The 22,863-nt window shown below is 38.9% G+C and overlaps 1 protein-coding gene across 1 annotated transcript; it reads left to right on the forward strand.

The window, feature by feature from the left end:
• Positions 1 to 12,561: 12,561 nt before the first annotated feature.
• Positions 12,562 to 21,013, forward strand: mat2aa (methionine adenosyltransferase II, alpha a). The gene is made up of 9 exons (XM_046861953.1): positions 12,562 to 12,788; positions 15,776 to 15,853; positions 16,051 to 16,173; positions 17,169 to 17,281; positions 17,399 to 17,542; positions 18,048 to 18,266; positions 18,353 to 18,535; positions 18,625 to 18,758; positions 19,270 to 21,013. Exons 1-9 carry the CDS (start codon positions 12,710 to 12,712, stop codon positions 19,370 to 19,372), a joined length of 1,176 nt encoding a protein of 391 aa, XP_046717909.1. The 5' UTR covers positions 12,562 to 12,709; the 3' UTR covers positions 19,373 to 21,013.
• Positions 21,014 to 22,863: the final 1,850 nt, after the last annotated feature.

Consider the following 22,863-nt stretch of genomic DNA (forward strand, 5'->3'; position numbering starts at 1 on the left):
TGTTGACGAATATTTTGTTTCTATTATTCTATCCGCTATTTTTCCCATCTGCTACATCTGTTAAATCAATCATCCTTCATCGCTCTCTTTCACTCTATCCTCTCATCACTTTTTTTATCTCTTTCTCTCGCTGCCACTTTGAAGTATGAGTTCATATCTCAACACCACCAAGCTGCGAGTGCTGGGCCCTTAAACAAGGCCCTGATTAATTGTATAAATGATATAATTGTAAGTTGCTCTGGATTAAGGGAGTTTGTCATTTTACTATTTATTAATTGGCCTTATCCAGAGCGACTTACATTTATTTCATTCGCTCAGCGGCCCAGGAGTGGCATCTTGGTGTGGCTGGGATTTAAACTCATGACCTTCGAATTCAATGCCTTAAACACTATACTATCAACTTGTTATGGTATTATGGCATTCATATAATGCTATAATACTGTATTATATAATAAGCAGTTAAAAAAATCCTCAATTATGCTTTTAAAAAATCATTGGTCAGGAAATGAAACAAATGCATTCCTGAGAAGTCCAAGGTCGAACATTTGCTCGTTCACTTTTGCTGCATTAAACTAAAGCTAGAAAAATGGAAATTCACTTTAGGTGTCACTTCAGTTAACTTATTTGTTTATGCAAAGATAAAATCTTGATGAGCAAATTCAGACTAACACGTGTCTGTGTGTGCAACATTTTCAAGAAATATGTTTTGAAATGTTTTTTTTTTTCTTTTAATTATCAGTCATTATTTCGTTACCTGAACACCTCATGCAGTCCATCAAAGGCCTGAAAACAAATAAATTGAACCAAAAATGAGAGAAATTTGAGCTCTACAGCTAATAATCTTTTAGCTATCTTTCTGAACAAGACCATTAAACACTTTGTATTTTGCCATTTTGGAGTTTATATGATTCGCTAAGATAAAATTAGCATTTCAACCTAAAGGCCAAATTCACCAGTGACATTTCTAGTTTGTGTGTGTCATTTGTTTCCCAGACTCATATGATGCTGTACAGAGCAGTGTTGTAATTACTGCTGTGCATACCATCTATATCAGTTTTTCTTTACATTTTGCTTTTCGTTTTCATGACAAACCCCTGCCATCTTTGTAGCTAGTAGTGCTGTGGCTCAGCCAAGCTAACGCTAGCTCTGTGTAGTGTCGAGCTAAAGATCAGGTACTACTGGTTGTTGCACGATGATGTGACTGTTGAAAATGAAGCTTTTCTCAGAGAAGCCTGTACTTTTCCTTTACACACTTATCCATTTATAAAGCGTGTGTGTTGGAGGAACCGGGACCACTTTAAATCCTCACTTCAAGCTCATAAAATTGTGTGTGTGCTAATGTGTGTGGCTGCAATGCTATGAGCTTTATTCGCTTTATATTTATTTATTATCTGCTCAGAGTGTGTGTTCATATCTTCTATTTTCATCCCATTGAATGCAGGAGAATCCGAATGTTATTTGTGTAGAAAAAACTCCAAAGCCATAATGTACAGTATTGTTCAATACAGCAACCGAAACACGGCAAGTTTTTCACGGAAGAGAGTTCAAATATTTTGGGGTTAATTCAGATGAGTAATAACGTGGGATAAGATGGTGTACCAGTTTGACCTGCTTGGTTGTTTTTTTGGTAGCTAATCAGATAAAGCAGGATTTGTCAGCAGGGAGTGCTGACCAGATGAACAGGATTCCTCTTTTATTGACGTCTCAGAGTGAAGATGAGTGCAAAGGTTTGCATAGATTTATGAATGTCACCTTATTGGCCATTTATCACTGTAATAGTAATCAATATTTTTTCCCTTTAAGCCAGTAGACACCTTATTTGCACAAAAACACAGGAACAGTGAACTTATGAGGTAAGAAGGATGAATGCTTACACTTTTTACTAGCAATAAAATAAAATAATTATATATATATTTGCCACATATAAAATCAATGATGCAACAAGAGATGTCTACTTTTTAACACAAACTTTACAATAAATGTCAACCCGCTAGCTAGCTTAGCTCACATATCTAGCTAGCATTACATGAAAAAATGTTACAATATAAAGCGTTATTACGACGTTTCATTTCGCTACTACTTCTACTCGGTTTGTGTAGCTGCAGCTTCATTTCCAGACAAATTTGTTTACTTTTGGCTCATGGATACTACGGCATCTTCTACGCTTTCCGCTCAGTGCTTTTCGAACTTATTTTCTGTGAGTTACGTGACGGCTGTGTGAGACCGTTGGTGCAACGTTTTTTTTTTTTGTGTTGGTTTTTTTTTTTTGCAATTTGTAAGCTTTAACACATTGTGCGGAATAATAAAAACAACTTGGAAAACTGTGTATTCGTTTATAAAAGTATCAAACGTAATGTTTATGGAGATCTTTTTATTCAATATTAATTCGTAACCTTTTCTAAATTTGACAGTTATATTATAAAAATCTGCTTTGGAAACTCTTCTTTAGCATTTACTGGAAATTCTCTTGAGTATTTCTGAGAAATACATCTTGGAATTTAAGGAGAATCCCATTTTATAGTACATTATATATATTATATACACTGCATGGCCAAAACAAGTCACCATCTGGATGTAGCCAAGCAATTAGGTAAAAGCCTTTTATTGAATGGTTACTGCAGTGATTAAAATGTGTCATATGACAAGTTATTTAAGCCTAACTGTTATGGTCAGTAGATTTTCATTTCTTAAACAACCATCAGAAGACGTATCCTGTGGTTGAAAAAGATGTTACTCTGTCTCAGAAAGTTTAAATGTTTGCCCTTAATCAAGCCAAGATAAAAAGAGATTATTACATTTGGAATAAGCACTGTCCAAAACATGATTATTCACCCATCAGGCATAACATTAGGACTTCATAACATTATGAGTGGTGATGGAATCATGGGATATATCAGCAAGTGAACATTTTGTCCTCAAAGTTGATCTGTTAGAAACAGGAAAAATGGGCAAGCATAAGGACTTGAGTTTCAAGATTGACAAGGGCCGAATTGTGACGTCTAGACGACTGGGTCAAAGCAAAACCGTGGCTCTTGTGTGCTGTTCGTGGTCTGCAGTGGTGTCAAGGAAGGAACAGTGGTGAACCGGCGACAGGGTCGTGGGCGGCCGAGGCTCATTGATGCATGTGGGGAACGATGGCTGGTCCGTGTGGTCCGATCCAACAGACGAGCTCCTGTAGCTCAAACTGCTGAAAAAGTTAATGCTGTTAATGATCAATGGGTTATGACTGTGTTAAAAGCAAATGGGGGACCAACACAATATTAGGCAGGGGGTAATAATGTTATGTCTAATATATATATATATACTTATATATATACTTATATACTTAATAAACTCTTTACTTTGAATTAAATTAAATTGATTAGGATAGTGGAAGGATAGTGATGGACATCTTTGTGGAAGAAAAGTGGTCAGAAAAAAATCTTGAATAATCGTGCATAAAGATCACAAACATTTGTTGAAATCAAATCATACAAGAACAACAAAGAAATCATGGCTATGAATAGTGAAAGAAAGTGCATTTCAAATTACACAATGCAAAAAGAAACCTTACTGAAACTAGACAACTGTGTAGACTAAGGGAAAGTTCAGATTGACCCTGTTCCAGAATGATTGGTGCATCAGGGTAAGAGAAGAGGTGGAATAAATTGATACATCTCTTACTCCTATTGCCTACAGTTTAAGCCTGTGGGGGCAGTGTTATGATCTGGGGCTGCTTCAGTAAGTCAGGGTATGTTCAGCAATGTTATGTATGCAAAACAAGTTTCGATTACTACCCAAAAATACTAAATTACCAGGTTTTCCATCAATGGATTTTCTTCCCTGGTGGCACTTGCATGATTTAAGATGACAATGCCAGGATTCATCAGGTTGAAATTGTGAAAAGGTGGTTCAGGGAGGCTTAAGAAACTTTCAGATGTGCTGTAGAAGACTCGTTCTGACGTCCCATCATCGATACAGGATCTTGGCTAAAAATGAATGCAACTCTGGATGTAAATAAATGTTGTAGCATTGCATACGCTTTGAGAAACTACGCCACTGCAAATGCATGCAAAGAATGATTGACTTTTTTTGTTGGCCAGGCCATTAAATTATCTGTCATGTGTTTAGTGATTGTGCTGCTAATACTATGTTAATTGACTGGATTTTATATTCATGGTTACAACTTCAGTCTTTATGAACCCTGTATGATTTATGGTGTAACCATCTTGTATAATAGGAGTCACTTTCGATTTCGATTTTATCATTCCATTGTAAAGTTTGTGGCAGTTTTATGGTGCATTTTATTTGACTCAGATAATGAAGTCATAATATACACTATATGCCAAAATTATTGGGTCACTTGACCTTTCCTGCTTTATGTAGTTCTTTTCCAAACTGTTACCACAAAGCTAAGGGCACTCAATTGTACAGGATGTCTTTAGATGTGCTATAATAAGATTTTGTGAAACCCAAACCTGTTCCAGCACGGCGATGCCCCTGTGCACAAAGTGAGCTCCTTGAAGATCTGGTTTACATGCGTTGGAGAGGAAGATCTTGAGTGGCCTGCTATAGAGCTCTGATCTCATCTTTATACCTTTAAGATGAATGTGAGCGCTGACAGCACCCCAGGTCTCCTCACCTACATCAGTACCTGCCTTTTGTAATACCCATGTGTCTGATAAACACAAATATCCATAAGCAAACTCCAAAATCTAGTGGAATATCTACCCAGAAGAGTGGGGGGAATTATAAGAGCAAATTGGCACGAGACACATGCTGTACTTTTGACCAGGTGACCCAATACTTTTGCCGATATAGTGTATTTACTGTAAGCATCATATCACTCATGATCATAAAGTATTTTAAACTCTTCGATTATTGAGTAGACATTAAGGTTTGAGAGGGCTCTCGCTCAGCTTCTTCTTAACCGCAGGTTGGAAATTACTAGTTATGGGTCGCTTGTATTCTCATTAATCCTGTGCTGGTTGTTTTATTTTATTTTATTTTATTTTATTTTATTTTATTTTATTTTATTTATTTATTTATTTTATAATATATATTTTTTTATCTTTTCTTTTCTTTTCTTTTCTTTTCTTTTATTTAACCTAGAGAATTTTAATAGTTCAATTCACCACACAAAAGAAGTCAGAAAACCGTTAAACAAAGTGAAAACAGAGCAACATGTTGAAGAATTTCATTACAAAATAAATCTTGGATGCTGTTAAAAAGGTTTGTTTCCTTGAATTAATGCAGACTGCAAGTTGTTTTTCACACTTTCTAACTTTATATTTAATGTTTATTCTTCATGAAGGAAATAAGTATGCTAGCAGTGGTAAGATTAGCAAGCTAGTTCGATAAGCATGTCTTTTTGTCTGTTGTGTCCATGTCTTTCGAGACTTTTAAAACTGAAGCTAAAGGAAAGTATGTGGCAGGTCTTATACGTAAGTATGTTCTCAGCACCAATAATTCTCAAAAGCATTTTGCCGTTTGTAAAGCGGTCGGCCAGAACAATAAAGACAGTGTCTGATCTTGGCACAGGGTTTCTTCCAGAGCACGCTGCTTTTCTGCAAATCCACAAGCTAATACATAAAGCTACACTACGCAAACTGGGCATTAAAGTCTATATTTCTAATGAGGCTGTGCCATTTCACCCAATTATAAATAATGTTCCTTAGACAGACAGACAAAATGACCTTCTGTTTACTCAAATCTGGTACTGTTTTGACTCTTAGCATGTGATGTATTGAGGAAGAAACATTAGATTTACTCGTTTCCCCTTTACAAATTTATGTCAGTTAAGGTAGGGAAGTGCCAGCACAGTGAATAAGATGATAGATTTTTGATTGGAAAGTCATAAGTTTGAATCCCAAGCTGCCACTGTTGGGCCCTTGAGCAAAGCCCTTAACCCTCAACTGCTCTGTTGTATAAATGTGATCAATGGAAGTCATTTTGGATATTTTCTACCTGATACCAAATCCAGTTTTTAAATAAAGTCAGTCTTTCTGTAGATTATAAACATTTTTTTTTCTTTCATCACATTCATTCTGAACACTATATGCTTTTAAATTGCAAAAAAGATTTCAAATACTTAATTTATTATAAATGCAGCTAATGTAAGGGGCACGTCTACATGTCTTTGTCTACGTTTCATTAAAACGATTAGCATTTATACCGATAATTGAGTGCATTTGAGCAAGGAGCAGATCTTTCCTTATTATTCATGGAAAACTAAAGAAAAATTCCATCTCAGCTGAAAATATTGGTAACATTAGAAAAATGGGTTAGTTGATATTGATGATATCTGACCCTTTCTGATTTTTTCTCCTTTCGATGAAACACTGAGGTTCATCCTGGATCCCAATCCATTTGATCAAGTCCGATGGTCATTCGGCCTTCTTTTGCCTCTAGTTATGACACACTGTGCAGAAGAAAATGGGGTGTGTATTTACAGCCTCAATACTGAAACATAAGCATGGTTTGACAAAACACAGGTTAGATAAGAAATGAGTTTATTAGAGGGACAGCGCATGTAGGACGTTTTGGAGACAAAGTGAGGGAGGTGAGATTGAGATGGTTTGGACATGTGCAGAGGAGGGACATGGGGTATATCAGTAGGAGAATGCTAAGGATGGAGCCACCAGGAAGGAGGAAAAGAGGAAGACCAAGGAGGAGGTTTATGGATGTGGTGAAGGAAGACATGCAGGTAGTTGGTTTGAAAGAGGCAGATGTAGAGGACAGGGGTGTATGGAGACGGATGATCCGCTGTGGCGACCCCTAATGGGAGAAGCCGAAAGGAGAATAAGAAGAAGGTAAAGCGGAAAAGAAGCTGGGAAAAGAATTTACTGAAACAAAGAACACATTTTGATTGCATGACTGACTACATCTGGGTGAAGGGGAACATTGTGTGAAATGGGTTTTTTCTGCAAAATGTGGACAAATTATGGATTCTGGATGGTTTCTCTGGTTTAACTGTTACAAATGTTACTCTTCAATATTACCACATCTTACCTTGTGCTTTGTATTCATCCTAGCTTCTGTATGTGATTGTTTGTGAGTGAGTGTGTGTTGGTGTGTGTGTGTTTTATTTTCCGTTTGCTCTAAAACTGTGCTGCTGGGTTTGGATTGAAGGAGCTGAAACACCTCTATAAGAGTATCTGAGTTAACCTGGGATATTTACTCTGTGTTTATGACACTATGAGCCCTTATTGAGGCTGATTGGATGCCAGTATCGATCACGTGACAGGCTGCGTGTAAAGCTGCTTAAGAACACGGATAGCCCTGATTTGAGCTGAAAGCTGAGAGACTCATTCATGACCGCATGACTGCACCTTTTCAGTGACCTTTGTGTAAAGCCTTTTATCCCAAAATGTTACAATGCAATGCTACAAACACACTTTTTGGATAAATTATGTCAGAATTTTATGGGACATGAGGTGCATATGTGATGAATGTGAATGTGAAAAGAAAGAAAATGTGAAAAAGTGATAAGGGACATGATTGTAAGAACTTATAGTGAAGCTTTAATATGCAAAGCTTTCGATAATTAAACAATTAGACATGGTTTGGTCTGGCAAGTGTTAAGGGGTAAGATGTTGGTCTGTGAGGTGAAATTCCAGCAGTGGTGGACATCTGGTGGTATCTGTACTTTACTGACATATTTTCCTATAACTCTATTTTTTACTCACCTACATTTTGAAAATCATTTGGTCCTTTTTATTTATGAGGATAAAAACGTAACTGGTCGAACACGCAGCAAGTCACCAATCAGGGTCGAGCGCACGCTCTGTTTTCGATTTGTTTGGATTGGCGCTTGGTGTATCTACTGATCACCAACATACTCTTCAGCATCATTTTAACAGCAAGCAGAACATTTAGAGAGAAAATAAATGATGAAGAAACTCCAGACTCGAACTCAAAACAACAGCCGTGGTCTTTTAGCAATTTTTTTGTAGTTGAAAAGATTTTGGGCTCATAATCATTTCAATAGACATCAATCAGTGTTTGACTCATAAATATCGTTCTATTAATAGATCAGTGTTCTGAGAGTCACATTAGAGTCTTTTCACATAAACTAAGTTTGTAAAAGAAATTGTAATAGGAACATTAGAGCCATAATAAATAATAGTTCTTTGGATACTTAAGTACATTTGAATGCAAATACTTTTCTACTTTCACTCGAGTAAACGTTTAAAGGGACACTTTTACATTTACTGGGGTCATATTTTACACCACTAAAGTCCAGCATGGTGAAGCTGCCCTTGCTGGGCCCTTGAGCAAAGCCCTATTCCTTAACTGCTTATTTGTGCAAATAAGTTAAGTGCAAGTCGCTCTGCCAAATGTTATACATGTAATGTAAATTACAAATTAAAAAAAAAGCTTTATGGCTTTTCATTTTCCCCTCTCTGAAACTGTTCAACATACACAACGTGTCCTCATCACTTATGGAGTTCATCAGCCCAGACCATTATCATGCACATTATCACCCCCACACACACACACACACACCTATGACAATGTCTCAAAGGATGCCATGATGACTCTGCTTAGAAGAAATGAAAAGACGACATGCTATGCATCTCTATGAATGACCATTAGACTGTGCCTAAGCATGAACTGTGTTAATGTGTGTGTGTGTGTGTGTGTGTGTGTGTGTGTGTGTGTGTGTGTGTGTGTGTGTGTGGCAAGATCCTGCGTTGAGATGAATAGACAAATTTTAATATGAATAGATGAAACATTGAGTTGATATGTTTGAGCACAAGTAATTAGAAAAAAGAGAGAGAGAGAGAGAAAGAGAGAGAGAGAGAGTTGTGCAATAACAACACAAACTTTTTTTGGCCAGGAAAACACAGACATCTCATCTTACTCCTGCCTACTTGTCTAAAAACAGCGTAATTGTACTTTTTATCCATTTGCAGTTACTTTTAAAGTTGTGTAATTCCCACAAAAAGAAGCTTGTTCCTGTTCTCACTCACATTACTGCAGATATAAACAAATGTTCACTCTCTTTCTTTTTCCTGTATTTTAAAGTTATCGAAACAAAAAAAAGACATGCAAATTGTTTTCATGTTTCCATGTAAGTGCACAGCTCAGAGGGTTTTCTCATGTAAAAAAATGACAGCTTTTCTGATACTCGAGCCTCTTTCCTAAAGTTTTGACTATCTAATTACGAAGAATTTCTTCAGAACATCGGCGGCTAAATGCAATCCGTCTTTCGACCTGCTTTGACAGACAGGCAGTCAAAGCCGGCAGTCCACAGCTGTCTCCTCTGAGAAACATGATCATCACGTGGAGAAAACACTCCCATAATAAATCCAGATGAGAGTAAATGGGAACATTTAAAATAGCTTGCATAGGGGGTAGTAGCAGCTCGGTGGTTACGGCTATGGGTTACTGATTAGAAGGTTGAGGGTTTAAGACTGACCCCAGCTTCCTAACATCTCTGGGATCTGTGAAGTAATAATTTCATTGTGGGATCAATAAGTATTCTTAAAAAAAAACAACAGAACTGACTATTGAAATAATAATATATTCTATATGTGTAACAGAGTGTTTTAATCCGCATGTGTGTGATGCTTTTTTTTTCTCACATTCACTTATATATTTCTTATATGTAAGTGATAAAATATTATATGGATCTAGTATTAGACTAGCAAATAAATGCAGCAATTGAATGTCTTTCTACCTGTAAATATTGCAGACTTGATACAGAGACAAAACTGAATGACGTTCACAAGTGGAACCCGTGTAGATGTGTCTCCAAAAAAGAAAAAAAAACACAATTACTGACAATAACATTGACACGAGGAAACATTTTACTTTCGAAACCTTTTCAATGAAGCAACATTATATTGATTTTCATAGTGGTGTGGACTACATTCTATTTGTCCGTACATAAAATCTAGACACATTATTTATATATTCACCGGTTCATTTTTCTGCACTTTGTTTACCCTTGTACATTGCAGCACAGGAGGTCCAGAGTCCATCTTAGACTGGATATTTAAGTTGATGAACTTGAGTTGGATTAACCAACAATTTGTGTAATCAGCAATGTGTAGATGAACTATGGACATACATGACAACAGACTCTTTTCTCTACGACTGCATCATTTATAAACAAGTGTGTTTTGTAGGCATTTTATATATATATATATATATATATATATATATATATATATATATATATATATATATATATATATATATATATATATATATATATATATATATATATATATATATATACACATGGGCGTAAATTTCATTTAACAGTAGGGGGGGACAATTAATATAAAATTTCTCATGAGCAATTTTTGAGGGGGGACACAAATAATACAGTCAAATTGTACTTACAGTATAAAGACAGTACATTATTATTGTAGCATGGAGACTGCGTCAATTACAATGCTAATTCAAACTGCTTTACATAAAGAAAGTAAAACTATCATAAAAAATAATCACAACAATAAAAACAAGGAATTAAAAAAATGTTTAACATTTTATTTACAAATTAATGAAGACACTTAAGAACAGAATAGAAATTGATTATAAAAATACAGTGTGGTCAGTTCAGATGTAGCACAGTGCTCATTTAGTAAATGCACAGATAAACAATATGCTAATTGTGTGTTAATGTTTAATTAACATTATACCAAGTCGTCCCAAATAAAACACTGCATGAGAAACGGCTTTGGTGTGTTAGTGTCAGTGCACTATGCTACAAGCTATTGTAAACAAGCTAACGTTCACTAGATAAGTGATATTTTAATCACTAATAGAGCAGATTCATGAAAAATTACATCCGAAATCAGCATTTTTGCCGCAACTAATTTATGAATGAGTTTGCATCAACTACATTACAGAGAATTGCTTTATTTAGTGAATAAAATAAGTGAATAAAATACCCTACTTAATGGAGATGAAAATTAGTTGAGCTGCAGCCACACACCTGACTCGTGTGTGTAGTGAAGGTGAGATGAACACACACCTGACTCGTGTGTGTAGTGAAGGTGAGATGAACACACACCTGACTCGTGTGTGTAGTGAAGGTGAGATGAACACACACCTGACTCGTGTGTGTAGTGAAGGTGAGATGAACACACACCTGACTCGTGTGTGTAGTGAAGGTGAGATGAACACACACCTGACTCGTGTGTGTAGTGAAGGTGAGATGAACACACACCTGACTCGTGTGTGTAGTGAAGGTGAGATGAACACACACCTGACTGTGTGTGTAGTGAAGGTGAGATGAACACACCTGACTCGTGTTTGTAGAGAAGGTGAGATGAACACACACCTGACTCGTGTGTGTAGTGAAGGTGAGATGAACACACACCTGACTGTGTGTGTAGTGAAGGTGAGATGAACACACACCTGACTCGTGTGTGTAGTGAAGGTGAGATGAACACACACCTGACTGTGTGTAGTGAAGGTGAGATGAACACACACCTGACTCGTGTGTGTAGTGAAGGTGAGATGAACACACACCTGACTCGTGTGTGTAGTGAAGGTGAGATGAACACACACCTGACTCGTGTGTGTAGTGAAGGTGAGATGAACACACACCTGACTCGTGTGTAGTGAAGGTGAGATGAACACACACCTGACTCGTGTGTGTAGTGAAGGTGAGATGAACACACACCTGACTCGTGTGTGTAGTGAAGGTGAGATGAACACACACCTGACTCGTGTGTGTAGAGAAGGTGAGATGAACACACACCTGACTCGTGTGTGTAGTGAAGGTGAGATGAACACACACCTGACTCGTGTGTGTAGTGAAGGTGAGATGAACACACACCTGACTCGTGTGTGTAGTGAAGGTGAGATGAACACACACCTGACTCGTGTGTGTAGTGAAGGTGAGATGAACACACACCTGACTCGTGTGTGTAGTGAAGGTGAGATAAACTGAGAAAACAGGCAGTGGGTCAAACCACTGTGAGGAAGGGGGGAACTCAACTGTTTCTAAATGCATTTTTCTACTTACACAATTATTTTAGGTATACATACATATATTTTTCATATAATAGAGAATACATATAATAGAGAGTGCGATTTTGTAAATATTTTTATTGGGGCAACCCTTGGACGGGGGACATGTACCTCCGTCCCCCGGATTTACGCCATGTGTATATATATATATATATATATATATATATATATATATATATATATATATATATATATACATGAACACACACCTGACTCATATATATACATATATATATATATATATATATATATATATATATATATATATATATATATATATATATATGTGTGTGTGGCGTCACATATACTTGTAGAAATCAAATAACCTGGGTGCCTTTATATTAAAAAGGAATGACCAAAATAGAAAGTTGGAAATGCAATGTTTTTAATTTATTATATTGTATATATGCTTGAACGTGCCATGCTGCTTCAAAGCAAGATGTGTCTGTTTCGTTCGTACGTCACTTGCGTTCCCGTGTGGGCGTTGTTTTAAATCCTGCCACGTGATTGGCTCTGGAAAATGACTGACGTCTCTTTAAGGCAATCAGCTTCGAGCGTTCGGCTGATGACGAGAAATATAAGCGACGGCATCAGCCGCTACATTCATTCAGGTTTAGTGTGAATCGAAAGGTGTTGTGTAAGACTTTAACATCGCTCCCGGTTCACGGAACACACCAGCAGAAAGCCAGCCATTTAAAAATATTATTATACATTGACCAGTTTATATACTAGAAATATGAACGGACAAGGAAACTCAATCACGAATGAAGACTGCTTCCTGTTCACTTCCGAGTCAGTCGGTGAAGGACACCCTGGTATGTATCAGCAAATAATGTGTAGTTTAATCCGAATTAAAGTGAAAATGAGTATTTGAATGAAGGATTAGGTCGTGGATACGAGCAGGGGATGAACCGTATCTGACCCAGGCGCCAACAAGAGCTTCCAGCTAGCATATTAGCAAACAATAGCTGCTTCAACCGGTTTGTCTAGTCAATTCCATGTGTAGTGGCGTATTTTGTTTAATTTGTATTGTTTGTTATTCATACTTAAACAGATATACGCTTAGAAAAAAAATAGTAAACAGACAAAATATTAGTTTATAGAAAAATGTTTGTGCCGGTATCCGTTAATCCTCACCACGCCGCCGGTCTCCAGGCAGCGAACAAGAACACAGGCCAACACAATACAATAATATTTTTCCATATTTTTTCCCCATGTGTACATTATGGAAACATTGATATCAACGCGAACCTGAATTGCTTCTCAATAATTTTATATTCAAGAAGCGACATCATTTACTGTGCAGTGATGGAGAAGTTGTGCGCATGCGCAGTGCGACGAGAGGACAGCATGGTGCCCGAGTAATGCTCATGAGCAGTTTTTTTTTCTTGTACAAACGATCGAATTTATTGTAACAATTATTATAATTACATAACTAAATTTTTTTTAATTAAATATGTAAATCCTACCCCCATTCTGATCATCCCAGTTTCCCTGTTTATAAATGATATATTAAGTCGCTGGATTTAAGAATTCAATATTTGTCAATTTTACTTAACACTATTACTGGGGGGGGGGGGACAAATGTTTTCTGGTTTGTGTATATACGTGTTTGTTTTATTATTATTTATATTCATGAGCCTGATTTAATCCCTTTTCTGATCGCCTGCATTTTTGGCTCCTCGTGCTCTTGCGTCAGCCTCCATCCGGGGTTGCCAGATTGGTGATTTGAGTTTCTCACGCACATTTTTCAGCCCAAAGAAAAGTAATTATTAGGACCCCCAGAGTCCAGAATAGGTTCAAATTAGGCACTGCGTGTGTAGGGAATGGGTGTGCTGTGCACATTTTAAGGGAGTTTTGTTTCGTTTTTTTAAATCAGGATGCTTGGTTGGACCAAGGCTGCCTTCACTTGTGGTAGAAGCAACCACATGCGGGAAATGAGTTGTAGAGCAACTCAAGAACAATGAGGATGGATCTGTATTTATATATTTATATATCTGTATATATGTAAAAAAAAAAAGTAAAAATCTGCTACAAAGGTTAGGACGGGCCCTTAAATACACAACTGTGCATTCAAACTGCAATCACTGAGCAGCACATTTACAATGATTGAAGGAAAATGAACGAATATTGGCACTCGGATGAGGGTGGGTTCTTTCATATCATACCATCTCAGTGAGTTTAATTGCCATTGTTTCCTCTGGCTTGCTAATTAGGTTTTTATTAAAAATATACAAGAGAAGCATTTAAAACTTCCAATGAAACAAATTTTGTTCGTGACGTCTTTGCTCAGATCTAAAAAATAAATAAATGAACTTCGTGAAGATTCTAAATCACAAAACATTTGTTTTACTGATACCAAGTCTCAAATCAAGCACCAAAATCCACCATGATGCACACATCCGGCAATTAAAACCGTCCGTGTGGAAACATGGCAAAAGTTTTCGTTTGGTGTCCTGATTATTTAGGTAATAATTATTAATGCCATAATTATTTGAATTAAAACCTTTTACAAGAATGTTTTTACAAGCTGCCCAGTCATCTAAAAATGTAAACAGTAATGCAAACTTTTGTTTAGGGTGGCTTCACTGATGATAGACATACATTTGCATAAATCACCAGTATTTGTCCATGCCCATGTTGGTTAGAGTATTGAAAACCTTAGTATTAATTTAAGGTACATTTAGAACAGAGAATGTGCGATAAACTGCTAGGTAACTCATGACACTCGTGATGACAATCATGTGTTGTAACTGGCTTGCAGCCAATATAATATACGGGTTTCTGTACTGTGTTAAAAAAAACTTTGCTAAATCAGAATAATCTAAAGATGATTATCAGCACGTTGCTTGCTTTCTCTTTCATTCGGAAGTTTGGCCTTTACCATCAAGAGTAAAGACGCCCTAACTGGCAACCCTGACCTTGGAGGGAAATCCTTCATGTTCAATGAATCGCATTTCAAGCTCATGCCAGACCAGATGGGATTAAATAGTTGTTGTTCATTAGTTAATTATATTTGTGTTTATCACTACAAGAAAGCGCCCCAGGTTTCCAGGCAACGTTATGCAGCCTATTGTGTTAAACTGCCTGCCTAGAGCCGCATCGGGTTCATGCACAGGGCCTCGAGTCCTGGCCGTGATGCAGCTGATTAGGCCGGCTTACGCCTGCTTTAAATATAGATTCTCTGTAAGGCTGCGGAGTGGTAACTCCATTCGCACATAACCCAACTGTTAAGCGAGGTATCTAGTTGGATGCTGAGTGCATGCTCCTGTTTGAAAGGCATCTTCATGATGCAGGTCTTCCCAATGTTGTGCCAAGTGCTGTTTGTAATCAAGTGGTCTGTTTTGTCTTGCCTCCTGCTTATGCAACATTTTATGCAAAGGTTCACAATATAGATTTTTTTTTTTTTTCATTCTCCCCCTAATTTTTAACATGATCAGTGTTGGCGCTGATGTACACAATGATGCCAGACGTCTTCCCTGTACAACAGCTGTAATGTTTCACATGCTCAGGAAAGATACGCTGCTTGTCCGTTACTGCAGAAGGTCTGTCTTGCTTTTAGAGAAATATCTGACAGGTTTTCTGTTCGTGAGCCGTATTTTGCTGCAGTGGGCTGCTTCAAACTCCAAGAAGGAATGTGTTTAGCCAGCAGTCTTGGCATGGTTTATGTCCGCTGTCAGGCAGGTTGATTACATTGGTGTCAGATTTGTTGAGCAGCACTCTCCAGTGCGTGAACGTGATCGTTATTTTATCACAGACCCGCTTATTAACGTTAAAACCTGCGCACGCCGTTTCCCCACAGATAAGATTTGCGACCAGATCAGCGATGCGGTTTTGGACGCTCATCTCAAGCAGGACCCCAACGCTAAGGTGGCATGTGGTAAGTGTTAAACCTACGTTAGGATCGTTATGAGATTAAAAGCTCCGAATTTTATTTGCAAATTATTGAAACAAGGTGTTTACAAAATTCTACTACTCAAACCTTCTGTGGTTGTTTAGGTTTTTTTTTGCCCTCCTCCTCCGTTTGTATCTCACTGCAATCTCTCTCTATCTCTTTCTATCTCTCTTTCTCTTCAGAAACCGTGGCTAAAACCGGTATGATCCTGCTTGCCGGTGAGATCACCTCCCATGCCAACGTTGACTACCAGAAGGTCGTTAGGGAAACAATCAAGCAGATCGGCTATGACGACTCCACTAAAGGTGTGACGGTAGAATCAAACTAGTTTTGCAAATTGTGTGATTTTGCATATGAAGAACATACTTATTATTTGGCATCATTATTACTTGGCTTTTGTAGTTTCCCCTCAGTATGGGTTTGAGTCATTTCAGTTTTGTGACTCGTTTATAAATTGAAGTGTTTGGGATGGTTACTGAGCGTGATGTCAACCTTTATTCTATTCCCTGTTAATGACAAAACGCATATTAATGGACTTCAATAATACACTTAAACAAAAGACAGCTTTTCTACTAGTTCATACACCGATCAGGCATAACATTATGACCACCTGCCTTGTGTTGTGTTGGCCCTCCTTTTGCTGCCAAAACATTCCTGACTTATTGAGCATGAACATCAATAACTTCAGCAATTTGTGCTACAGTAACTCTTCTGTTGGATCGGACCACACGGTCCAGCTTTTGCTCCCCCACGTGCATCAACGAGCCTCGGCCACTGTTCACCACTGTTCCTTTGTTGGACCACTTTTGATAGATACTGCGGGAACAGCCCACAAAGCTGCGGTTTTGGAGACCCAGTCGTCTAGACGTCACAATTTGGTTCTTGTCAAACTCTCTCCTTACACTTGCCCATTTTTCCTGCTTCTAATACAACAACTTTGAGGGCAAATTGTTCATTTGCTGCCCTTATATACCCTACCCACTAACAGGTGCCATGATGTAGAGACAATGTTTACTTCACCACTCAATGTTATACCCGATTGGTGTATTTAGGAATACTAGAATACATTAAACTGATGGACTCCACTACTGAACTCTGCTATGGTCAAAACTTATTTTCATTCCCACCTTGATTCTGCCATGGAATTTACCATTGATGCTGGCATGGCTTTAAAAACCCATAAACAAACCTAATTCTCAGTAGCTGCATGTTGGTGTATTATTGTGGCATTACAGTGTCCTTTCCATCCCTCGTTTTAATTTTCCTTTTGTGGCACTTATATATGATCTTTATTGTTCAGGGTTCGATTACAAGACCTGCAACGTCCTTGTGGCTCTGGAGCAGCAGTCCCCGGACATTGCCCAGGGCGTCCACCTGGACCGCAACGAAGAGGACATTGGAGCTGGAGACCAGGTGAGTGCGAAAATGCATGTAAACTATAGTACAGTGTTGTAGACGAAGCAGAGTGTCTTTTTTAAAAGAGCATAGGGAAGACTTTTTGTTCCGAGATGTGCTTGATGTGGTTCTCAGGGTTTGATGTTTGGCTACGCCACTGACGAGACGGAGGAGTGCATGCCCCTGACCATCATCCTGGCACACAAGCTGAACGCTAAAATGGCTGAGCTGCGCCGCAACGGGTCTCTGCCATGGCTGAGGCCGGACTCCAAAACTCAGGTGAGGTGTTTACCTACAGCTTTTTAAATGTGTTCTGGTATGACTTAATTGACAGAATTTTAAGGAATCGTCCAATCAACAGTACAAAGTATCACGTGACTCACTGTTGCGTCAGTTATTCCCTGAACTGAATTTCTCAAAGGCATTGTTTTCAGAGTGCGCCTCATGAACACTTTCCAGGTTGAGATTGAGAAGGAACAAAAATCTGTCAAATTCTGCAAAGGAGTGCACATACTTTTGCATGTCCTCCATTAGTTCTGATAGGTTTCTGTTCTGTGCATCTTGCAAGGTTTCCTGTCAGCTTCTTCTTTTGAATTAATGGAAAATTTTGTAAATATACACATAAAAAAGCATTCTTCAGTTGCTGGATGCAAAGTAGTTAAAAAAATTATCAAGGCAAATAAGTATGAGGTGTGAGAGGAGCTTGTGTTTAAGGTGTAAACATGGTGTAACAGTTAGGCATCTCCTCTTGTAGCTGACCTCATGCTCCTCTTCTCTTCTGTAGGTGACTGTGCAGTACCGTCAGGACCGCGGCACTATGGTACCCTTGCGTGTGCACACCGTGGTGGTGTCCGTGCAGCACGACGAGTGCGTGACTCTGGATGAGATGCGTGACGCCCTGAAGGAGAAGATCGTAAGGGCGGTGGTGCCAAACCAATACCTGGACGATGACACCGTCTACCACCTGCAACCCAGCGGGCGCTTCGTCATCGGCGGCCCACAAGTGAGTGATTGGCTCGTTCTACACATCGGATGGTGTGGACGTGTTTTTGTTCCTTTTGAGAGGGTTTCATGGTAACTGTACTGCAGGGCGATGCTGGTCTGACCGGACGCAAAATCATCGTGGACACATACGGAGGCTGGGGAGCTCACGGCGGCGGCGCATTTTCTGGAAAGGACTACACTAAAGTGGACCGATCTGCTGCCTATGCTGCCCGCTGGGTTGCCAAGTCTCTGGTGAAGGCGGGGCTTTGCAAGCGCGTACTTGTGCAGGTTAGGAATTTGACCATGCCCTTTTAAAGTAGTACTTTTACTTTTTTTGCTGCTTTCTTTAATTGGGTTCATTTTATTTATTACCTCAGCTGTCGTATGCCATCGGCGTGGCCCATCCTCTGTCCGTTTCCATTTTCCACTACGGTACCTCCGAGAAGAGTGAGAAGGAGCTGCTGGACATAGTAAAGAAGAACTTTGACCTCCGCCCTGGAGTTATCGTCAGGTAAAGCAGGCTTATTAGCTGTATACCAGTCATGCCTCTAGAGTATCAGTGAATTAATGAATCCCTCGAGGCTTTGGAGAGGGTGAAGGCTGCAGCTGGAAGAAGGAGGTGTGGCCAGGAATATGTACATGTGTAAACATTACAACAACTTTGTGGTGAATTGCAGCAGAAATTGGGGCAAATTCCTAAATATGTTGAAATGATTCTATTATGTATAAATGTTAAATATCTCTGGAAGCACAGACAAGATGGTGCTTTATCTATTAAGGCTTGTATATTGTATGTTGGGTTGAACATGAAGATAAAACCCAATTAATTGTGTAGTAGTCTTCAGGCAGCTGCATCACCTTTTTAATCACTTTTGTTATTTAAGGTGTCCTGGAGGTTTTTTTTTTTATTATTATTATTATTTGGCTAGATGTATTTTACTATACACGTTGCTTGTAGTGTATCCAGTTTTTCACCCGTTCGTCCTTGGCTACGTTTATCACGTTCTCCTGTGTACTTCCAGAGATCTGGACCTGAAGAAGCCGATCTACCAGCGCACCGCCGTGTACGGCCACTTCGGCCGCGACTCGTTCTCGTGGGAGGTGCCTAAAAAGCTCCGTTATTAAACCCATAACATCTCCTTTTAGTCAGCAGGTGTTACACTACAAGGAAAGCTTGCTGCTTCAAGGAGAACCGCGATACCCTCACACTTAACCCTCAACCCTCTTCCTCTGAATCTGTAATTCCCAAAGATAGAGAAATCCGTCCTTCCTTTCGCTTACACCCGTTCTCAAAACTTGAGCTTCGACCGTGACCGTTTTCCGTGTACTTAGAAAGGCCTGTAATGTGACAGTCTGGGTAGTGTTGATTTAGTTTTTTTTTTGTTTTATTTTCTCTCCACCTCATGTTCTTCCTTCCCTCATGCTTCTCTCCTGCGTCCTACTGATGTTTATCATGGCACAAATTGCTGTTTTGAATGCACACTGCTATGCATTGCCACTTAAAGCACTGAAGCCAATCATACCTTTTTTTTTTTTTTTTTTTATTTCCGACAAGTTCCGTTTACGCCAGCATGACCTATATATTTTTTTTTTTTTTACCCGACGCATTTCGATCACTTCAGAACCCGAAGATCAGAGGAATGTTTAACAATCCGAATGCTGCCTGTGTGTAGTATTGAGTATGATCACAGTAAAAGTATAACTCTAGGCCTGTTTCGATTGGTGAACGTATATTTTCTATTAGAGAAGGTGTTATTTTTCATATGTCTCTCGTCCGGTCCTTTTCAGCCCATGTGTGTTCTGGTGTGTTACAGAGAAGCCAGAAGCTGCTACAGACTATGGTTCTGAAGGACCGTGATTCTTAACTCCACGCATTTCCTTCTGCTTATTTATCACTAGATTATTTTTATAGATTGAATCGTATCTTTGTAGCTCTTGGCTCCCTCTCCCCCCTCTCACACACTCTCTCTGTGTAGACCACGGTGAAGTCTCTGCACTTCCCTGTCTGCGTGCGGCCGATAAGACGGTGTAGTTACAGAGAAGCCGAGCTTCCTTGCCGCCGCAGACGGGTTGCCTTCGCCGCTCGAGTTGCACCAGTTTCAAACCCTGCTGTTCAACCTGGGGGGGGGTGTCAGGGAGCCTCTGGAGCACCGGATGTTGAGTTACTTTTTGTATGTCAATCATTTTAACAGTTATCCTGAGCAGCGGTGTAGCTGCCCGCCCAACGTGCTACCACGTGGCAACCTCATCGCATTGTACAGAAAAGCTTTGAGGCTCTGGTGCTGGGTGGCTCCGGAAGCTTGAGACCATTGTTGCCTATTTTATTAGTTTTACCTGAGTGACAGCAGATTAGGAAAGACTGACCATACGCGCACATTTTATTCCATACTGGGTGACCTGGCATGCAGCCGAGACAGAAGCAAAAGTTTGGCCAGTGTTGTACAGAGAAACTGGCCTTGTTTACGTTGCTCTGCTCAGTAGCGGTCAGGCTTTTACATTGTGGTGTTTTTTTGTTTTTTTTTTTGTTTTGTTTTTTGTTTTGTTTTTTAAATGCCAGCAGTTGGTAAACCAAACTGGCAACTGGTAGAGCAAAAGTGCCTTTTTCGGTTTTCCTCCTCCTTCCCTGTTCCCTCTTGGTTTGCTTCCTCTCAATCTACCTTCATGGTGTCCGTACCTGCAAAAAAAATACTGAATTCTCCACTGTCTGTTTCTATGTTGGTACTGTCTCCTAATTTTGATTTAAATAAAACCTCTGCTCTCATGTCACAAGTTTGTCTTTTGGAGTTTTGTTCTTGATTTAAGTTCTACAGCAAGTTTTTGATTTGGTATGGGGTTGGATTTGCAATGTCGTCGCTTTGAGAGGTGCCACTTTTAAACGTTGTCTTGATTTTTATAAATAAAACGTAGGTAATGAGTAACATAATACATTTACAAATACTATACAAAAATATAACGCGTGGCATTACAGAGGCATTTTGCATATGGAGGGTATATACTATTTTATTAAAGCAAGCTCCAAACCTCTACACTACAAACACAACTGTGCACCTACATCATCTAGAGAAGTTCAGAATCAGTATTTGTCTAATAACATGAGATGCAGACTCATAATTTGCACCGCACCTCAGAGGCTGTAATCCAGTGGTACCGCTCGTATTCACTGGTCTGGAAGTTGGTGAACTAACCCTTTTCACAGGCTGAGACACAACAGCTAGCTTCGGTGTTGACCGACCTCACGATGTCTAGCTTTCTTGAAAATTGATTTTTATTTTAAATATGTCCGAGACCAAATCAATTTCTCTTCCTCCGTAGACATAAAAAAAAAGCCTAACTCAGATGTATTAATGTGTGCAGAGCTACATGTGTTTTGCCAGTCGAACTTGGCTGTAACAGTTTCCCTCTGACCAACCAATCAGAGGACAGAAACATGCTGACTATGTGCCAGCTAGCTGCCCTGTGAGGCAAATATGAAATATGATTGGTTAAAGAAACAGACCTGTTTGGTAATATTCTCTGTGGTAAAAGAGCCAGCAGTACTGACTTTGAGCTCTGTGGAGATTAGATTGACATGGCAGCACATAGAGGCTGAAATCTGATTGGACAAAAAAAAAATCTAACATGCACATACTGAAAGCAGTGCAGCCGAGAGAAACGTTACGAAATGAAGAGAATAAACTGTTGGGAGTAAATTAATAATTTCATGGAATAAATATTAGAATTTAGGTTGTAAATGTCGGTCAGTGTTTAGGCGAGCAGAGAAGACTTTACTGGCCCTGACTGCCCGCCACTGCATTTAACTCTTCCAGCTGAAATTCAGTGCCACATTAAGCTTTTTCCAGGGTGATCAGTAAAACCACTATTACTGCTGTAACTCTGTCTGTATGGATCTTTGTCTGGATTTAGGTCAAATGAAGACCATGTTTTTTGTCGATCGGATACTGTTTTACAAATGACTAATTTAGCCTTCGAACGTTAACAGAACATACGATATGGGCAAAAGTTATCAGGACAATGACTTTTCCAACCATATGTGGTTCTTCTCCAAACTGTTACCACAAAGATTGTATTGGATGTGGTGCATTAAATTTTCCCCTTCATTTGAATTAGGAGACCCAACCTATTCTGCACAAAGCCAGCCTCATGAACATGTGCTGTACATAAGTGAAAGATCTACTATAGACCTGTAAACACCCTTGGGATGAATTGAATGCTGTCTGCACCTCCGACCTCCTCACCTCACCTACATCAGTACCTGACTTTACTAACACACTTGTAGATGAATCGACACTAATCTTACCAAGCACAGGAGACTAAATGTGGAACGGGCTGTTCATAAAAAGCACATACGAATCTTATGGTCCGCAAACCTTTGTTCATAGTCTATTTATGTAGTTCATCAATTGTTTGCTTTCAATAGTCTTCTGTAACCAGTAATTAAATGACACGTTGGCATTATGCAGCTCTAGAAAAAAAGTGCAAAATGCAGCTCTAGAAAAAATAAACACCTTATTCATGGGAGCAAAATGATTAACTTATCAGCCATGTGACTTATTCGGTGTTTCAAATTTCGATTTTCTCGATTCATGCTTCCAAATATACTGCAAACAGACCAACAA

The sequence above is a fragment of the Silurus meridionalis genome, chromosome 11, assembly GCF_014805685.1.
Source record: "Silurus meridionalis isolate SWU-2019-XX chromosome 11, ASM1480568v1, whole genome shotgun sequence".
NCBI lineage: Eukaryota > Metazoa > Chordata > Actinopteri > Siluriformes > Siluridae > Silurus > Silurus meridionalis.

Bases quoted from the DNA above. Each gene is read 5' to 3' on its own strand.
- mat2aa (XM_046861953.1), top strand. From the start codon at position 12,710: ATGAACGGACAAGGAAACTCAATCACGAATGAAGACTGCTTCCTGTTC. The intron at 17,543-18,047 runs GTGAGGTGTTTA...TCTCTTCTGTAG, and splicing joins GGCCGGACTCCAAAACTCAG to GTGACTGTGCAGTACCGTCA. The intron at 18,267-18,352 runs GTGAGTGATTGG...ACTGTACTGCAG, and splicing joins TCGTCATCGGCGGCCCACAA to GGCGATGCTGGTCTGACCGG.